Raw genomic sequence first — 19,311 nt, 5'->3', positions numbered from 1 at the left:
GGGCTCGAACTCATGGACGGTGAGATCATGACCTGAGCCGAAGTCGGATGCTTAACCGACTGAGCCACCCAGGCGCCCCAGAGATTTTTATTTTTAAGTAATCTCTACACCTGATGCAGGGCTTGAACTCAGAACTCTGAGATCAAGGGTCACACCCTCCATCAACTGAGCCAGCAAGGCGCACTGTACATTGCTTTTTTAGACATAATGCTATTGCATACTTAATAGAACTACAGTATAGTGTAAATATAACTTTTATATGTACTGGAAAACCAAAAAAAATAATTTGACTTGCTTTATTACGATATTGGCTTTATTATGGTGGTCTGGAATTGAAACCACAGAGTGTCTGAGGTATGCCTGTATACCTCAGGAAGTTCTCCTAGGCCCACACTGTCCTTTGTGATACTCCAAATCGATTTTATAAATTTGCCTCTAGGATTGAGAGACTGGTTTAATGGGTTGTGGGGTAATGTGCTTCAATTTGTTTTTTTCTGTTTGTTCATCCTCATTATAATCTATGTTTTTTTTCTCCCTTTGCAGATATCTTAGCACCCAGCCACTAGCCTGATTCTTCTCTCCATAGCCATCAGCTCAGCTTTTAATGTGTGCAACTTCCAGGGAAGTGGTTCAGAACAAGTCTCCCCAGAAGGCACCACTTTGGCCTGCTGATTATTTTGAGCTAAAGACAATTAAGGCCCAAAAGACTCAACAAGAGTTTTTAACTTCCTCCCCCAACTGCTTAAAAGAATATACATAGAGGGCCTGGTCCAGGAAGAAAGCTATCACCAGAAATAGAGTAAGGACTAGGTGTAGTAAACTGGGGGGAGCTTGGCAGGGCCTGTTTGTTAAAAGTTCTCCCTGTCTCCCTTTGTGTCTGCACTACACTGTAAACATTTGTTTACAAAACATTTGCTCTTCCCATCTTCCTGTGAATTGTTTTCCTTCCCTTCTTAGCGTAGAATGGCATATAAGCCTCAATTACCTCACCATTAGGGAGCCTCTCATTAACTTTGTGGGACTCCTATATGCACTAAGTAATTTGTGTTTCTCCTGTTAATCTGTAACATGGCAATTTAATTAATAGACCAGACAAAAGAACCTAGTGGGGTAGAGGAAAAATTTTCCTCCCATACAACTATCTTCCCCTGGGCTAGCTGGCTGCTTGACATTCAATTCTCAGTCTAAATGTCTGTTACTTCCTCGGATACCTGACTACCTACTCTAAAGTACCCAGTCACTCTTATACCACCCTATGCTAACATTTTGCAGAGTACTTCTCACACGCCCACCCCCTACACATGCTTACCTGCTTTAACTCCTGAAATGTAAGATCCGTATCAACAGGGATCTTGTCTGTCTTGTTCATTGCTGTACAGCTCCTAGAAATGTTTCTGGTACCCAGGAGACATTTAAATGTAGGCCCTTAAATACAAGTGAATGAACAGACTTTGAACAGCCACTCTAAGGGAAGGTCTGCACAATGGCAAACGTGTCAGGAAATGTACCCGTGCACTTGTATTAACAAGTGTGGGGCCAGATGTTAGAAGAGATGTCTACTTTGAGAATCAGATGAAATTGCCTTGAACTGCATCTCATGTGCATTTGGACAAACCTTCCCTACTCTCTTAGGAATCAGAAGGGAAGTCGTCAGCCTTGAGCTGATCATTGAAGCCTGAACAGCAGATGCTACCCGTACAGAATATATACAGAAAAGCAACAGATGGAGGAAAGATTTTGGGAGCTGGGCCACAATTGAATTCAAAAGAAGGAACAAGAAGAGATTTTTAATACATTAGAGGAAAACCCCGTGCAAAGCTGGGTTTCAATAGTAAGGGAGAAAGAAATTTTAGGAGATAGGTTGGGGAAGTCAAAAATCTTAAGTGAGACTGATAGCCATTGTCTTAGGTTAGAGGTAGGATTTAAGAAGTATTAATCGAGAGATTAAGAGATTAATCAAGATAAAACTATATTAATACTGAAGTAGGAGTCAAAAGGCCTGGGTTTGGCCCGTTTTATCACAAAGTATCCATAGGCCTCTGGGCAAGTCAGTCTTTTCTGAGCATCAGATTTCTCACCTACAATGTAGGAATAAAAATCTCATCTCAGAGTGTTACAAAGGTTGCTGAAGATGGTTTGATGGACGTGTGTTGCAAGCCCTTAATTTTGTAGTAATACAATCATTAAAGTTGTCTGGAGTAAGAAATGAAGGAAACAGGTGGTAACGCAGGTATACCACAAATTCCCAGAAGGGAAGGGGAGCCAAGTAATTTATTGAAAGGAACTGCAGACAAAGTGGAATTATAGGCTGAAGAAAAAACCAGCAACAAAAGTCCAGTATCTTCTTTCAAGCATTCATTCTAATGATTGGCTTATTGAATTCTTGAATCTTCTGTCTTTTCTACTGGCCACTCCTCTCACCTTATCACTACATTCAGTTCTTCCTTATCCAGAAACACCCTTCTTGAACTCTGCCATAATCTGTCTTTCCTATCTGTCTCTCCCATCTCACCCACAAAGGAGCTCTCTTCTGGGTCACTCTGGGCAGTTTTCACCCACAATGTACATTGTGCACGAAGGATGGAGGGCGAGATTGGCAATATTTGCTTCTGACATCCTTACCTGAATACTCATACAGATTTCCTACCTAAAGGATCATGAGTTGGCGCGATTTAATCACATCAGCCAGTATGTGAAGGTGCCTTGCAAATAAGAGCGCTACTAAAGTATTGTGTAATTCAAAGCCATCATCCAATACGTGAGGAAACTGGGCCCTCCGCTGTGGGCAGACGCGTCCAGTGTCACAAAGAAAGCTAACTTATTTTCCCAAGATAAGACTTCTACGTAAACACTCACCGTCGCCCAGGTGGGTTCTGGTGAAAACTAAATTGCGCCAAATCTCGTGCCGCCGCGGTTCGGGGGCGGGGCGGGGCGGGGAGCACGAGGTATCGCGAGATGATGGCGTTTTCCCGCGAAGGAGAAGCGCGCGTTTTTCCCTGGCCGGGGATTTGGCGAGGAGGCTGGGCAGGCGGCAGCCGAGAGAGTTTAGCGCGCTCCGTTGCGGACGCTGAGGAGAGGACCCAGTTTTGGAGTGTGTGTCAGCCATGCCGGCGCAGCGGCCCGCGAGCAGCGATGGTGAGTAAGCAGACCCTTTCTCCCGGCGCGGGCGGCGGCGTCCGGGTCGCGGGGAGGGAGACAGCATGGAGGCGGCAGCCGAGATTGGGGAGTAGAGCGGACTCCGGGCAGAGACTGGAAAGGAAAGGAGGTGCAGAGGCTGTGGAGGGCGCCCGGAATTGCACATATGTGCACGATATAGGAGATTTTACACAGGGGAGCTGCATTTCCCCGAGCATCCCGATTGGTAAACTGGGTCCTGGCCACTTGTTGACATTGTGGAGACCCTGGGATGTCTTGAGAGAGCTGATGCTGGCGTCCCCGTGGGTCTTCAGCTTTTGCCTCGAATGCATCCAGGAAGGTTGTTCAACGTGGGAGTGAACTGGTAATGACCCAGTGAACTGGCAGTGTTTAAAGACTGCAGTTGAAAAGCTTTCTCCCCTCATAGAGTCCCTGGCTCCAGATCCGGTTGAAGAGCCCGAGACCGCCGTGATTACCCAAGCCATGCTGGAGGAGGAAGAACAGCTCGAGGCTGCTGGACTCGAGAGGGAGCGGAAGATGATAGAAAAGGTACTTTAGGACTCAAGTTCATCGTCGTTAAAGCCGGTAGTCCGCTTCCTCGGAGGTTTGTCTGGTTCTTCGGTCGGCTTCTTCCAGACCCTTTCAAACGGGCTTTGTTGGTTATCTCTATGTTTACGCACGCTATCTGTGAGACACCTTTGCTCGCGCTCTGAAAGATGCTTCTGTGAGACGTAGTCTTGGCCGTGGAGCGTTTCAAGGTGCTCCTTTAGCCGTAGCCGTTCTTCCAAAACCGGTAGTGAGTTTTTGAGTGAGGTATTTCAGTGCCGTTTTCCACGCGAGGGATAAACTTGCTTTCCGTTTTCCTTTTGCTTTCTTGGACCTATGCGAAGGAAGATTCTTTAGGTAAAAATGGGGGTGTACTTTTTCAGTGATTAAGTTATTATGCCAGTGGTTTCCTTGTACGGGGTGTGTGTTTTGTAGATTACTGAAAGCAGCTTTCAACCTCCTGAAAATTCAATCCTCGAGTATATTTCACTCAGTAAGAAAGTGCCATCTTGCTTATTAATTCTTGCCTGTGCAAGAAAAGGAATGATAGCCACTAGCTGGTAGGTACTGCCTACCAAGTGAAGTGATTTTCTTGTAATAATTTATTTCGCACTCCAAATATTGTGATGCTGCAGGTACTTTTGGTATCTCTCCATTTACATATGAGGAAACTGGGGCAGCTGGGGTCACACAACAGTGAACTCAAATTTGAACTCTGGCTGTCTTCAGAGTTGTTGTTTTTGACCCTATACCTAAAGAAATATACGTTAATGTTTAATTAACTCTATGTAATTGCAAAATTACTTAAATTGGGAAATGCACCCCAAAGACAACTAATGAATCAGTTGGTTCTCTGCCATTTTATATCAACAGTAATGATTTCTTTTGCTGGCACTGTGAACACTTGTGAATGTTGTACACGTATTTCCCCATTGAATCTTCAACTAGACTATAAAGTAGATACGGTTATTAAATACATTATTATATTATTAAACCTAATGGCTTAATTACTAGTATAAACTATTTTTATTAAAGCATTCTATGAAGTAGATCTGTTTTCACCTCATTTTACAGATGAGAAAACTGAGGCGTGGAGTAGGTGGGGAAAGGGGGAAGTCCCACAGTTTGTAAGTGGTAGAGCCAAGATTGTTTGTAGGCCATGTGATTCCAGAATTCACACTTTTTAACCACCATGCTATACTTTCACTCCAGTAATACTAGTTTTGTTATTACTCACCCATAGTTGACCATAATCAGTTACGGTAATGTCAAGAAATTTTAATAGAATTGGGAAGTTGACTGTGAGCCACCTTTCCTCATGGTATGAATTTCCATAGTACTTTGTTTCACAGTATTATTATTACTCACTTGATTCTCATTTTGTTTATTGAAAGCATGTCACTTACTGTTTTGTTTTCATAGGCTGTGCACCTAGCAAATAGGCAATCAGTGAATGTTCTTGAATTTCAAACTGTGGTAAAGAATATTTTATATTACACAGCATATATAAGATTATATAAATAAAATAAAATATACGTACTTACTAGCCATGTAATAGGATGATAATTATAAAGGGTGAATCCTGGGGCAAGTGTCCAGAATTGAATCAACTTCAGAGATTATGAGAATGATAAAGCCTTCATTCTTTTTTTCAAATAGAGCATGAGGGGCGGATGGGCAGAGAGAGAGAGAGAGAGAGAACGAGAACCCCAAGCAGGCTCCGCACTGCCAGTGCAGAGCCCTACACAGGGCTTGAATCCATGAACCCTGAGATCATGACCTGAGCTGAAACCAAGAGGCAGATGCCTAACTGACTGAGCCACCCAGGCACCCGATGAAGCCTTCATTTTGAGTAGTATATCTTCAGTTTTGTGACTCATGAAGGTTTTTGGGTAAAGAAGTACTATTTGAAGAAAGATCATGAGGTGCAGTAAGAATGAATACATTTCTAGCATGCATTAATTCAGGAGATGAAAACTCACATTTTTCTTTTGAAAGATTTTTATTTAAGTATCTCTGCACTTGGGACTTGAACTTAAATTTTTTTTTTTTTCAACGTTTATTTATTTTTGGGACAGAGAGAGACAGAGCATGAACGGGGGAGGGGCAGAGAGAGAGGGAGACACAGAATCGGAAACAGGCTCCGAGCCATCAGCCCAGAGCCTGACGCGGGGCTCGAACTCACGGACCGCGAGATCGTGACCTGGCTGAAGTCGGATGCTTAACCGACTGCGCCACCCAGGCGCCCCAGGGACTTGAACTTAAAACCCAAGATCAAGAGTCCCCTGCTCCACCTACTGAGCCAGGCAGGTACCCCATTTTCACATTTTATAGAAAGATCTCTCAAAATTTATAGTACCATAAGTATTTGCTGATTAGAATCAAATGACATATACTTTCAGTAAAATTTTTAAGTTTCTGAGCAAGCATTTTATAATCAAAATTTTTGGAGTTGTTATTGTTGAGGGATAGGTACAGTAAATGTAGCATTTCTTCAGTATTTCATCATAGAACTTAAAACAGCAGTTTTTAATCCACTTTTAGTCCTTCCATGAATAAAGTATATAGCTCTTTTCAGTTTTTTATAGCCAAAAAGCTAGCAGTATTATGGTCTATTGTTATTATTAGTATATTTTCTTTTTGTGTATAAATATTGAAAGAATTTGATTAATTTTTATAGTTTTCATTTCTAAGTTATTCCCTACTTGACCATGGGGAAAATTCTAAGAAATAGTTTCTCTCTACATGTCTTTGGAGGACAAAAAATTCACTATACAAAAATAAAGATTCTTTTTCTTTTAGAAGAATATATGCCCACAATATTTATGGGCATATATTTAGAAGTACCTAAGAGAGGAAGAGCTTGCTTAAATTCCTTAATGAGAAGCATTTACCTTGCTTTAGGAGATTTTAAGATTTGTGAAGAGTGGAGAATGGCTTTGACATTGATTTGCTGCAGTTATTTTCATTGGTTTTTCACCTTCATTTCCTTTTGAAAGAAGTCATTGTTAGTCTAAGACTTAAGAGTAGCCTTAAAGTATATGTAGTGGGGGAGGGGAAAGGTAAGAGTTGGGGTAAGTCTTAGGCAAAAGGAAAACAGTTCGTGTGGTGAGAATGAAATATAACTCAACCCCCATGCCCCCAAATCTGGTGTTGGTGTTGGGAGAGATAATGAAGTATAGGCCCTGGGGAATTTATGTCCTTGGTGTCCATTGGCATACTCTTTCACTCTAGTCATCGAGAGATTCTCCGTGCCAGGCACTCCGTTCCAGGCACAGCTGGAACTACAATTTACTTTAATATAACAAATAAAATTACTAAAGAACAGTAATGGTAGGTAAGGTTTACTACAAAATTATTTTGAAATATGGAGTTATTTTAAAGGTTAGTCATTGATTTCGTTTCCTTAATTATATACAAATTAGTATAACATGATATTATCTTAAATCTTCAATTACTTAAAAAAAAATGTGTGCTAATTTATTCTGGACAGGATTGAGGTAGCAGATATATCTAAATTAAGTCCAGAATATTTAATTAAAATTTAAAACAAATTTTAAAAATTAAGATTTTTTTTCAAAATCTAAGTAATTTCATCTCCCAATTTATATCTGTTTCATTCATTGACTTCCTGTTGTAATCACAGTAATATATTGGTAATAGTAAAAGAAAGGCTGTCCTGAAAGAACTGAAAATAGAGTTTTGTAAGATGTCAACAGATTATCTTCATGGATAGAATAACGGGTGTTTGTTTTATGGGTCTGTTTTTAATATTTTTCTATAATGTGTATTTATTATTTTCATTGGATTTCTTTTTAGGTATCTTATTGTCATTGCTTTTGTAATAGAAAAATGTATTTTGAAAGAAAAGCTAGAGAGATAATAGAACATTTAGGAAAAACAAGCCGATACACAATGATGTCTGAATTACAAGGTCAGGCCTTAACCATTAAATTAAAGTTAGTTAGGTTATGCTAACTCAGCTTCTGCATCTGCTCTCTCTCACTCACTCACTCTACTCACACATTTTGTCCCAGGAGTAGAACTGCTGGTTTGTAAGGTTTGCATGTATTTGGCTTTGGTAGATGAATTCAACTCTTGGCTCACTTCAGCCCACTTAGTGCTTTTTTTTTTTTTAATTGAGATCATACTGGGTTGACAAATTATGAACTGGATTGTGCCTGTTTAGGTAAATAAAGTTTTATTGGAACATCACCCTTCCCATTTGTTTACATATTGTCTGTTCTTGTGCAAAAGGCAGAATTGAGTATTTATAAGCCATATGCTTAAATATTTAAATATTTACCCTTTGGCTGTTTACAGAAAAAAATTTGTGGACCACCGAACTATAGTATTTATTTGTTGCTTTTATGTTTTATCAGTGTGATAAAGGATGATCAGTGATTAATGTGAGAGGATTCCTTCTCAGCCACTAGACTATTGTAGACTTAGAAATCACTTAATAAATAAACGGTGTGTAAAAGTAGTATGAAAAGCAGGTTTGTGAGTTGAAGATATACAGAAGTAAAAGATAAAGCTAACCATAGGGGAGAGTAAAGTCTAAAAGAATGGCAAAGCTCTGGGGAACACAACGCTGAAGAGGAAGCAGGAGAAACTTGTGATAAATCATAAGTAGATTTAGCACGTTGAAATATTTTAACGATGCAATTTTTAAAAAATTTTTATTTTAGGATTTTCTTTTCTTTTTGTTGTTGTTCTTTTTTTTTAAGGTAATCTCTAGGCCCAGTGTGCGGCTCAAACTCACAACCCTGAGATCAGGAGTCACATGCTATATACTGACTGAGCCAGTCAGACACCCACCCACCCCAGTAATATATTTTTTTGTTTGTTTTTTTGTTTTTAAAGTTTATTTAAATATAAAGTTTATTTGTTTTGAGAGAGAGAGAGAGAGAGAGAGAGAGAGAGAGAGAATAATATCCTTAGCATGTTCTGCAAGTGCAGGGCTCAGCTCACCAACTATGAGATCATGACCTGAGCTGAAATCAAGAGTCCAATGCTTAACTGACTGAGCCACCCCGGCCATACAATTTTAAAATTCTAAGAATAGATGTTGTAGTTCCTAGCCAATGAAATGAGTTTTTAATTCAAATGCTCTTTCAAATAAACCTGGTATCTAAAAATGTTCTTTCCTGAAGTCATTTGATTGTTTAAAAACTTAAATCTACTTGAATTAAATATTTACTTTCTAGTGTTAGGAATTAAATATTTACTTTCTAGTGTTAATTTTATATATTTAAAAAATGGACCCTCAATTCAGTGGATGCCAGTAAACATGTCCAGTGTCTAAAATTTCAATATTTTGGTATCCAAGCTGCATCATACCAAATGGCATGTTGAACCCAGGAATCAAATTTTTTCAGCTTTGTTCTAGTTTTTGGTTTGGAAAATAAACCATTTTTACTAAAGTAAAAATTATAAAAATCTTTTCCCCCCATTAATAACAGAAAAACTATTAAACCCGAAGAGCATTTATTTATACTTTTTTTTTTTTACGTCTTATGAAAAACATCACATATGTCAGAAAACTTAATAATTATGGAAATTTTCTTTTTGGATAGGCTCGCATGTCTTGGGATAGAGAGTCCGTGGACATTCGGTACCGTAGACTTCAACATTTGCTTGAAAAAAGCAATATCTACTCCAAATTTTTATTAACTAAAATGGAACAGCAACAACTAGAGGTATGTGTACGTGATTGATTATAACTGGTACCTTAAATTAAAAAAAAAACAACTGCTTTATTGAGAAAGAAATTACGTACAGTAAACTGCACACATTTTAAGTTTACTGTTTGATGAGTTTTGACCACTGTATACACCTGTGTAACCACCAATACAGTCAAGATAAAGAACATTTCCATCACCCCAAGAAGTTCTCTTGTCTCAGCGATCCCCATGCCTGGCCCCCAGACCAGTGATTTCTGTTTTCTGTCACTATAGGTTAGTATTGCTTTTTCTAGAATATTATATAAATAGAACCATGTGGTAAGCACTTTTTTTGTGTCTTCTTTAGCTCAGCATATTGAGATTTTGTTTATTCATACAGGCCGTTTCTTTATTCCTGAGCATTCCATTATATGAATATACCACCATTTATTTTTCTGTTACCTATTGACTGATTTTTATCTTGTCTAGTCATATTTTTTGGATGATGGAAATTGTGAACTCTGTTTCCCAGTCCATTTTTTTGGAAAATTGCTTTATTGAGATATAACTGATATGCACAAAACTGCACCTTTATAGTGTATAATTTTATAAGTTTTAACATGAATACACCCATAAAGTGACCATAAGGTGATGACATAACCATCAACTCAGAAACCCCTCCCCTTTTTCTATTGAGGTATAATTGACATATAACATTAGTTTCAGGTTATGATTCAATATTTGTATATGTTGTGAAACGATCACCACAGTACATCTAGTTAACATCTGTCACCATACATAGTTAAAAAAGTTTTTTTCTTATGAGAAATAAATAAATAAATATATATATATATATATATTTAGTGTTCTTTTTTTTTTTTTTTTAATGTTTTTATTTATTTCTGTGACAGAGAGAGACAGAACATGAGCAGGGGAGGGCCAGAGAGAGAGGGAGACACAGAATCGGAAGCAGGCTCCAGGCTCTGAGCTGTCAGCACAGAGCCCGATACGGGGCTCGAACCCACAGACCGTGAGATGACCTGAGCCGAAGTCAGACGCCCAACCGACAAGCCACCCAGGCGCCCCTAGTGTTTGGTCATTTTTGAGAGAGAGGGAGACACAGAATCTGAAGCAGGTTTCAGGCTCTGAGCTGTCAGCACAGAGACTGACACAGGGCTTGAACTCTTGAACCATGAGATCATGACCTGAGCCGAAGTTGGACGCTTAACCAACTGAGCCACCCAAGTACCCCTCTTAGCAACTTTTAAATATGCAGTAGAATATTACTAACTATAGTCACCATGCTGTATAGTACATACCGCTGACTTATTTTATAACTGGATGCTTGTACCTTTTGACCTGTCAAAAGGTCCTCCCACCACCACCTATCAGTCTGTTCTTTGTATCTATGAGTTTGGAGGGTTTTTGTTTTTGTTTTTAAGATTCCACACGTTAGATTATGTGGTATTAGTCGTTCTCTGAATCCTTTCACTTAGCATAGTGCCCACAAGGTTCATCCATGTTGTTGTAAATAGCAAAATTCTTTTTTTTTATGGCTGAATTCCTGCCCCTTTTAGAATTTTTTCCCATCCTTCACTTTCTGTCTTCATCACCAAATAGCCACTGATCCGCTTCCCATCATTATAAATTCATTTGCACTTTCTGTTGGTAATTTATTATTTTAGCTTTTATATTTCTGAAAATTTCTTCATTTGTCTTTGTTTTTGAAAGATTATTTTTTTTTGTAATCTTTATTTTTGAGAGAGACAGAGTGTGAGCAGGGGAGGGGCAGAGAGAGGGAGACACAGAATCTGAAGCAGGTTTCAAGGTCTGAATTATCAGCACAGGGCCCAATGTAGGGCTCAAACCCACAAACTGTGAGATCATGACCTGAGCAGAAGTCGGATGCTTAATCGACTGAGCCACCCTGCGCCTGAAGATATTTTATTGAGCAAAGAATTTATTTTTGTTTAGTGCTTTCTTACTCCTGTCCTGGTGTCCCTACCCTGATGATGTTTCACTGCTTTCTAGTTTACATTGATCATGACAAAACCAAAAAATTTTTTTCTTTAAACCAAAGTTTTAATAATGGCCCACAAGACCATAAGTCTGGTTGCCTCACTCAACCCCATTACCTTTCAGACCTCATTTCAGGTGTGTTTCCTGCCTTGGGGGCCTTGCACTGGCTGTTTTGTGCTTGGAACCATCTTCTCATAGATACCTGCATAGCTAAGTTCATCATCACCTTCAAGCCTTGGCTTAAATGTTTTCCCAATGAAGCCTACCCTAACAACCTTAAATGAAATTGCTATCTGACACCTTTTCCATCAGCACACTCCTAGTACCCTTGACCTTGTTCTTGTCTTCCCATTGCACTTAGTAAGATATATTATTTTTGCCCACTAGAATGTATGAAGATTTATAAATTTGCAAATATCAAGACTACAGTAATTTCCTGTTCCCATCATTCCCATCTCATAATTATCAGTCAAGATTTTGCTGTATTTGCTAAATCTTCTTTTTCCTTTGTTGAATTCCTTTTTAAACCTTTGTATGGTAAAATGAAACACAGGTATAGGAGAATAAAACAATCATGCTTAATGAGTTGTTTCATGCTTAATGAGTTATCAGAAAAATATCTTGTAACCACTTCTTGGGAATGGTTTGAATCCTTTTTTGTCTGTGTTTTAAAGCTTTGTTAGGGTGTATATGGAATAGCTTTTAGTCTAGAAATAACTTGGCCCCTCTTCTGAGCACTCTGCTTGATGCCTTCTATGTTGGCAGGCCCTTTTACTTTGCCTGACAGGGGTGTGAACTGTTCCTGTTTCCTTGTGAGCACAAAGATTGTTCTACCAGCTTCTTTCTGGTGGCTCTTTCCTGGCCTTTCTGTTCCTTCAGGCAGGAGAGGAAATCTGTTCCCTATTGCTCTGTAAAGGCTTGAAGTGCAAATTCTCCCTTGTTTTTAAATCTTTATATAGTTTCTTCATTGTGAACATGTTTTTTGAGGTGTGTGTTCTAGATTTTGCACTTTCTGCTTGTGACACTAAAAACATTATCTTGCAGGAACAGAAGAAGAAAGAGAAATTGGAAAGAAAAAAGGAATCTTTAAAAGTTACTAAGGTAATATATAGTAAGATGGAAAATCCTGTATGCATTCTTAAATATTGAAGAAATACTTTTGTAATTCTTTTTTTTTTTCTTTTCAGTTTACTTATTTATTTTGAGTAAGGGAGAGCACACAAGTCAGGTAGGGGCAGAGAGAGAGGGGAGAGAGAGAATCCGAAGCATGGGGACTCGAACCTATGAACCATGAGATCATGACCTGAGCCAAAATCAAGAGTCAGACGCTCAACCTTCTGAACCACCCAGGCACCCCTCTTTTATAGTCTGACTTTATTGATCATCTACTTTATTTTAACCTTCTGAAAACCTATCTTTGTTACGAGCTGCATAGAAACATGTAAATATGTTTCTCAGTATATTTAGATATGGAAAGACAGCTAAATATAACCCTTTTGTTTCTCATTCTGTTTTTCATAACGGCAAAATTTCACTTTTATAAGTGGCCAGCTCTTTTGGTGCTCATAATGATTACTAATCTTTTCTCCTTAATGTCTCCAGCCTCCTCATGTCAACTTGCATCCATAATGATAATCTAAATTTGTATCTTATGCATGACTACAGCAGTGGAGCCAAAATTGGAGAGATAAACATTTCAGATAAGAGAGCATTTGTTTAGGGATAGCCTGAATTTTATTTTATCTTATTTTTTTAATTATTTTTTTAATGTTTGTTTATTTTTGAAAGAGAGGGAGAGACAGAGCGTGAGTGGGAGAGGGGCAGAGAGAGAAGGAGACCCAGAATGTGAAGCAGGCTCCAGGCTCCACGCTGTCAGCACAGAACCCAACGTGGGGCCTGAACTCACAAACCGCGAGATCTTGATCTGAGCCAAAGTCAGATGCTAACCGACAGAGCCACCCAGGTGGCCCAGGGATGGCCTGAATTTTAGATGTGGTCTTTTGAGGGGAATATGTTTTAATATGAGGCTGTTTAATGCTGTCCTGATGGGAATTGTATGAAGAACAGCTGTAGTCGTGAAAGAGAAATAATGAAGGCAACATTTATTGAGTTCTTACTATGTGTCATGTATTTCTAAACTTTGCATTTATTTTTTTAAGTAAGCTCTATGCTCATTGTGGAGTTGCATGCTCCGTCGACTGAGCCATCCAGGTGCCCCTACGTTTGTTTTAATTCTCAAAAGGCTCTGTTAGATAGAGGTACTGTACTTCTCCCCATTTTCCATATAAAGAAGCTGAATGCATAAAGTACAGTCCATCCTCATTATGCACAGATTCCATATTTGCCAGTTAGCCTACTTGCTAAAATTTGTTAACTCCAAAATCAGTACTTGGGATTTCATGGTCATGGTCATTTGTAGACCTGTTCCTGTGAATAGCAAAAAATTTGTCTTCCAACACGCAAATTTCTAACTGAAGTTAAACACAGTGGTGCTCTGCCTTACTTAAGCTTACTATAAACAAATGCCCTTTTCATGGTTTATTTAATGTCATGATTTTTTCATTTTGATGGGTTTTGTTGATTTTGCTGTTAAAATGGCCCTCAGCCATATTGTGCTGAAGTGCTATCTAGTGTTTCTAATGCAAGAAGACTATGATGTGCCTTATGGAGAAAATAAATGTATTCGACAAACTTCCTTCAGGCATGAATTATAGTGCTGTTGGCTCTGAGTTTGCTGTTAATCAACATCTATATTAAATAAGATGTCCTTAAATAGCAACACACATAAAACAGGGTTATGTGTTGATCAGTTGATGAAATTGTGACCAGAGGCTTGCAGGAGCCTGAGCTTGTATTTCTTCCAGAAGTAGTGATTCGTTGTTCACTAATCTAGTATTTGTAGTTACTGTATAGAACAGAATGAGAATTCACTAACCTGCTGATAGTTACATATTCAATAAATAGTAATGTTGGAGTTTGTTTCATACCCCACACTTCTTTACTAATCTGGCTTGATCAGGTAATATCAGAATGCCAATAAGGGTACCTTCAAGTCCACTTTATTCTTAGTGTGGTTATTGGTGATGTTAAAGTATATCATAGATAATTTTGCAACAAAAGCAATTTTTGAAAACTGATACAAGAAAATTTTTAATATTTATTTATTTATTTATTTATTTATTTATTTATTTAATTTTGTTATTTTTTTTTAGAGAGATCGTGAGCACGGAAGGGCGGAGAGAGAGGGAGACAGAATCCCAAGCAGGCTCCAGACTGTCAGCGCAGAGCCCATTGTGGGGTTTGAACCCCAAACTGTGAGATCATGACCTGAGCCGATAAGAGTCAGATGCTTAACCTGTTGAGCCACTCAGGCGCCCCTAAGATAATTTTATTTGCTTAATCATTTACTCCCTACTCTTCAACTTGTTGTTTTAATCCATTGTTCACTTCTGCCTAGCTAACTTTTTATACCAGGGTTTTCTAAAGGTGTCAACCATTAAGTTCTGCCTCTTCCATCTCACAGATCCCTTTTGGTACTTTCTTGTTTTAATCTTCTTTTTACTTTATTTTAAAATTTACCTTCTTGGGGCGCTAGGGTGGCTCAGTCGGTTAAGCGTCTGATTTCAGCTCATGTCATGATTTCGCGGTTCGTGAGTTCAAGCCCTGCGTCGGGCTCTGTGCTGACAGCTCGGAGCCTGGAGCCTGTTTCAGATTCTGTGTCTCCCTCTCTCTCTCTCTCTGACCCTCCCCCATTCATGCTCTGTCTCTCTCTGTCTCAAAAGTAAAAAAAAAAAACATTTATTTAAAAAATAAATAAATAAAATTTACCTTCTTGAGGCGCCTGATTGGCTTAGTTGATAGAGCTTGATCTTGGGCTGTGAGTTTGAGCCCCATGTGTGGTGTGGAGTTAACATTAAATAAATAAATAAAATTTACCTTGTTAATTTTGATTTCTTATACATATTTTCTCCCTACATTTGGTTGTCTTTTCCAGCTTTCATTTTGAAACTTTATTTTTGAATATCTCTTCCTTTCCTCTGTTTTCCCCTCATTAATATTTTTTCAACTAGTATTCTCTTCTATTTCTGCTTTCAGTTGTATTTAGCTTAAAATTCTTACTGAAAATGAGTAGTTCTTCCATACCATACCTACTGAATATCTTTAGCATAGACCTACAGTTACAGAAGATGTGTGTAGTGATATAAAAATAAAAATGTCTTCTATGTTTAATTTAGAAATTTCTCAAATGGAAAAAAAATTAAGGAAAGTAGAGTTGGCAGGAAAAAGAATATGGTTACAAACAACTTTTAATAGGGAAATGTAGAAAAAAGGTTACATGCTGGTAAGTATAATAGTAAAGAGTTGTGGATGTGGTTCAACTGCAAGAAACATTTACTTAATCAGTGCCTTTTAATATTTAATACCATAGAAGTCCCTAGAAAAATAATATTTTAAATTCTTGTTTTATAGGGTAAAAATTCCACTGATGCAAGTGAAGAGAATCCAGGTGAACTTCCTTTTTCTGCTTTTGAAGCATGTGTTTTTATTTTTGCTTTCATTGCTATCAAAAATAAAATGATTTTTTTTAATAGTTATGAGAAAGAAGAGAGGAAGAGAAGATGAATCATACAATATTTCAGAGGTCATGTCAAAAGAGGTAAAAAAGTGGGGAGGGCACATAAGATTCAGTGTTCAGTAAAACCTGTTGTGGATTTTGAACCACATTAAAGCTATATGGATTGCTGTTACTTATTTGGCTTTTCAGACTCTTACGGGAAGTTTTTCAGACTGTTGAGGGACTGTTTCAGGCAAGAAGATGGTACCATCTTGCTGTTTGTTAAAGGAGCATGAGCTTGGCCTAATCAGAAGTTATTATAATTTCTTATAACTTCAAGACCTTATCTTCAGAACTTTGTTCTTGTTCCTTGTTAAGGAATTTAGGGGAACTAAAATATACTGACTTTTTTTTTTTTTTTTTTTTAAGATTTTATTTTTAAATTATCTCTACACCCAGTGTAGGGCTTGAATTCACAACCCTGAAATCAAGAGTCGCATGTTCCATTGACTGAGCCAGCCAGCTTCCCCATCATATACTCATTTTTAAAACTAGATCCTTTTTTACCTTCCTACTTGTGACCTCATAAAATAGGAATTAAAAAACATGTTCATTTATGACAAACCTTAATATTCCTTAGGCATATTTTAATGTGTTACATTCTTAACATTAAAAAAAATTCTAACAGTATTATCTACTACATTTTTCTTTAACCTAAAATTCAAATTCTTGGGATCTTCCTAAAATATAAAATTTCACATAGTATTTGTCTTTACTTTAGGGATGCACTCTGGTATTTTCCTTTTATTTTTTTCCTTTCATTTAAAAATAATGGTCAGGACCCATTTTATTGATTATGGAACATGGCCTGCAGTTTGAAAAACACCACTTTTTAGATGTATCATAGTTTAGCCAGTCACAACTGTTACTTTAATGTAGCAAATGTTGGTGGCACATTGGCTGTTGGCAGATGTTGTCCTACATGGATAAGATCAATTAGTAAAGGAAAGTAGACTGTCTTTGCCTTAGCCTATGTCCAGTGAGAAATATATAGAAAGTAATCAGTTATAATTGAGTGCTGTTGAGCCTATAGAAGGACTCTCTAAACTCAGGCGTTAGGTTCTTAAAATCTTCTAGAAGGTGACATCTGAGTTGAGACTTGAAGGATAAAAGTTAAATCATCCGGAGGTTGAGGGTAGTTAATAGGGAAAAGTAAGATACAGGGAAGATAGTAGAGAAGTGTTCTAGGAAGAGAGAATAACCTTTGACCAACATCCAGAAGCAGGAGAGATCCTGGCAAATTTTAAGAACTTGAAAATACATATTTGTTTCCAGTTTGTATGTAAAGGAAAAGGTGGTAAAAGATGAAGCTAGAGGTAAGCAGAGTCAGGAGGTTAGTTATGGGGTTTAGTTTTTAACAATAGTTCATAGCTGGTATTATGTTTATGTTTTGATTCATTCACAGATTGTTCAAAAAGATTCAGCTTAGCTAGTCATTTTAAAAGACCACTCTCCTGCCTGTTCACTATATCCCTTCAGCCTTAGGGTATGAATTCCTATACTTGCATAATACCTTACATACACACATGACACACATAAATCGACGTGTATATATGTATGTATGTGTCAGCCACTTACTGATATGTCCTATCATTCTCCTATGCATCTTAAATTTAAGATATGTTCACAGTTTCGTGAATGTATCTACTATTTCATCCCCTTTGTCCTCTGCACATGGTATTCTCTTCTTGAAATGAAACCCTAACTTTCATCGTAAGTGATTATGCCCTGATGACAACTTTTTCAGATAATTTGATGTAATACTCACCTAAGTCACCAAGTGGCACTCAGGTATTGCTTGTCTTCATACCCTTAGCATCTAGTAAATACTTAAAAATCAGAACACTTTAATTCTGTTTTTTTATATTTTATTTTATTTTAGAGATTTTTTTAAAAGGAGAGTGGGGGAGGGGCAGCAAGGGGGAAAGGGAGAGGGAAAAGAGTGAAAATAACTCAAGCAGGCTCCATGCCGCACAGAGCCCAACTCAGGGCTTGATCCCACAACCATGAGATGGTGACCTCAGCCAAAATGAAGAGTTAGATGTTTGACCAATAGAACCATTCAGGTGCCCCTATTCTGTAATTTTAACTTATTTGCCTTACCTCTTGCTCAGGATTGCAGACTCAGGTGTCTATCCACAGAGGCCTAAAGTGGGCAAGAGGTGGAACTATAAAACATTTGGAAGAGAATCTTTAAATACCAAGAATACCTCAACACAGACTCTAGAGCAGAGTTTAGAAAACCTTTTCTGTAAGGGTATAGATAATGTTTTTGGCTTTGAATAATTTAGTGGGTAACTAGTCAATGCCGAACTTTGCCATTATAGCCTGGAGGGCAGTCCTACACAAATTAAACAAATGAGCTTGACTTTGTTCTAATTAAACTTTATTTACAAAATCAGGTTGCCAGCTGGAGTTTGTCCACAGGCTGTAGTTTGCCAACCCCTGTACTAGAGAATTATTGACATGTATGCATTTGGACCAAAGTCTCTTCAGATAAACTTGTATTTAAAACACAAACCAAGGGGCGCCTGGGTGGCGCAGTCGGTTAAGCGTCCGACTTCAGCCAGGTCACGATCTCGCGGTCCGGGAGTTCGAGCCCCGCGTCGGGCTCTGGGCTGATGGCTCAGAGCCTGGAGCCTGTTTCTGATTCTGTGTCTCCCTCTCTCTCTGCCCCTCCCCCGTTCATGCTCTGTCTCTCTCTGTCCCAAAAATAAATAAACGTTGAAAAAAAAAAAAAAACACAAACCAAAAAACCTTGAAAATTTAAGAGGAAATACCCCAATTTTTAAGAGTTGCTAACTAAGGCGAAGAGTTTTATGAGACACTATAGGTTTAATTTTGCCTGAGGTCCACCAGTTTGAGTCCTCTGTACTTTAATTAGCTTGAGAGCCTTATCCCCATTTCCTGGCATGAAGTCAGAACAGAATAAATGTTGAATAAATAAATGAATGAACCACATGCATTGTTACTTTATTTTTGTTTTCTAATGTTCTAGGAAATTTTGTCTGTGGCTAAAAAAAATAAAAAGGAGAATGAGGTAAGAGATTTATGAGATATACTAAATTTAGGAGCCATGTAAGTAATAGTTTATGGGTCCTTGGGAGTTCAATAATGATGCAAGTGCCTATAACCATATGGATATGTGCATTCCATGTGTATATATTTCACAGCTTGTAGAAGCTGTGAGAGATGTCTTAATCTTGTTTCTGACCTTAAAGATTGTCTTTGGTTCTTTTGGGGAAGGTTTGATTCTTACCCCACCCCCTGTTTTATGTAGAGAGGTTCCTTGTTACCTGAGTATTCACTATCCAGGTACCTTCCATTACA

At 38.1% G+C, this 19,311-nt stretch overlaps 1 protein-coding gene across 1 annotated transcript in view; it reads left to right on the top strand.

The window, feature by feature from the left end:
- Positions 1-2,959: 2,959 nt before the first annotated feature.
- HELLS (helicase, lymphoid specific) overlaps positions 2,960-19,311 on the top strand; it is a 37,879-nt gene continuing 21,527 nt past the window's right edge. Inside the window, exons 1-7 of the mRNA XM_032595205.1 lie at positions 2,960-3,135; positions 3,563-3,684; positions 9,261-9,383; positions 12,411-12,467; positions 15,837-15,873; positions 15,959-16,023; positions 18,980-19,021. Of these exons, the coding sequence (XP_032451096.1) occupies positions 3,105-3,135; positions 3,563-3,684; positions 9,261-9,383; positions 12,411-12,467; positions 15,837-15,873; positions 15,959-16,023; positions 18,980-19,021 (477 nt within the window). The 5' untranslated portion in view covers positions 2,960-3,104. The remainder of the gene's footprint in view (positions 3,136-3,562; positions 3,685-9,260; positions 9,384-12,410; positions 12,468-15,836; positions 15,874-15,958; positions 16,024-18,979; positions 19,022-19,311) is intronic.

Source organism: Lynx canadensis, chromosome D2 (assembly GCF_007474595.2).
Source record: "Lynx canadensis isolate LIC74 chromosome D2, mLynCan4.pri.v2, whole genome shotgun sequence".
Classification (NCBI taxonomy): Eukaryota; Metazoa; Chordata; class Mammalia; order Carnivora; family Felidae; genus Lynx; species Lynx canadensis.
Note: the sequence above shows the minus strand (reverse complement) of the source record. Positions and strands in the feature narration are given on the sequence as shown.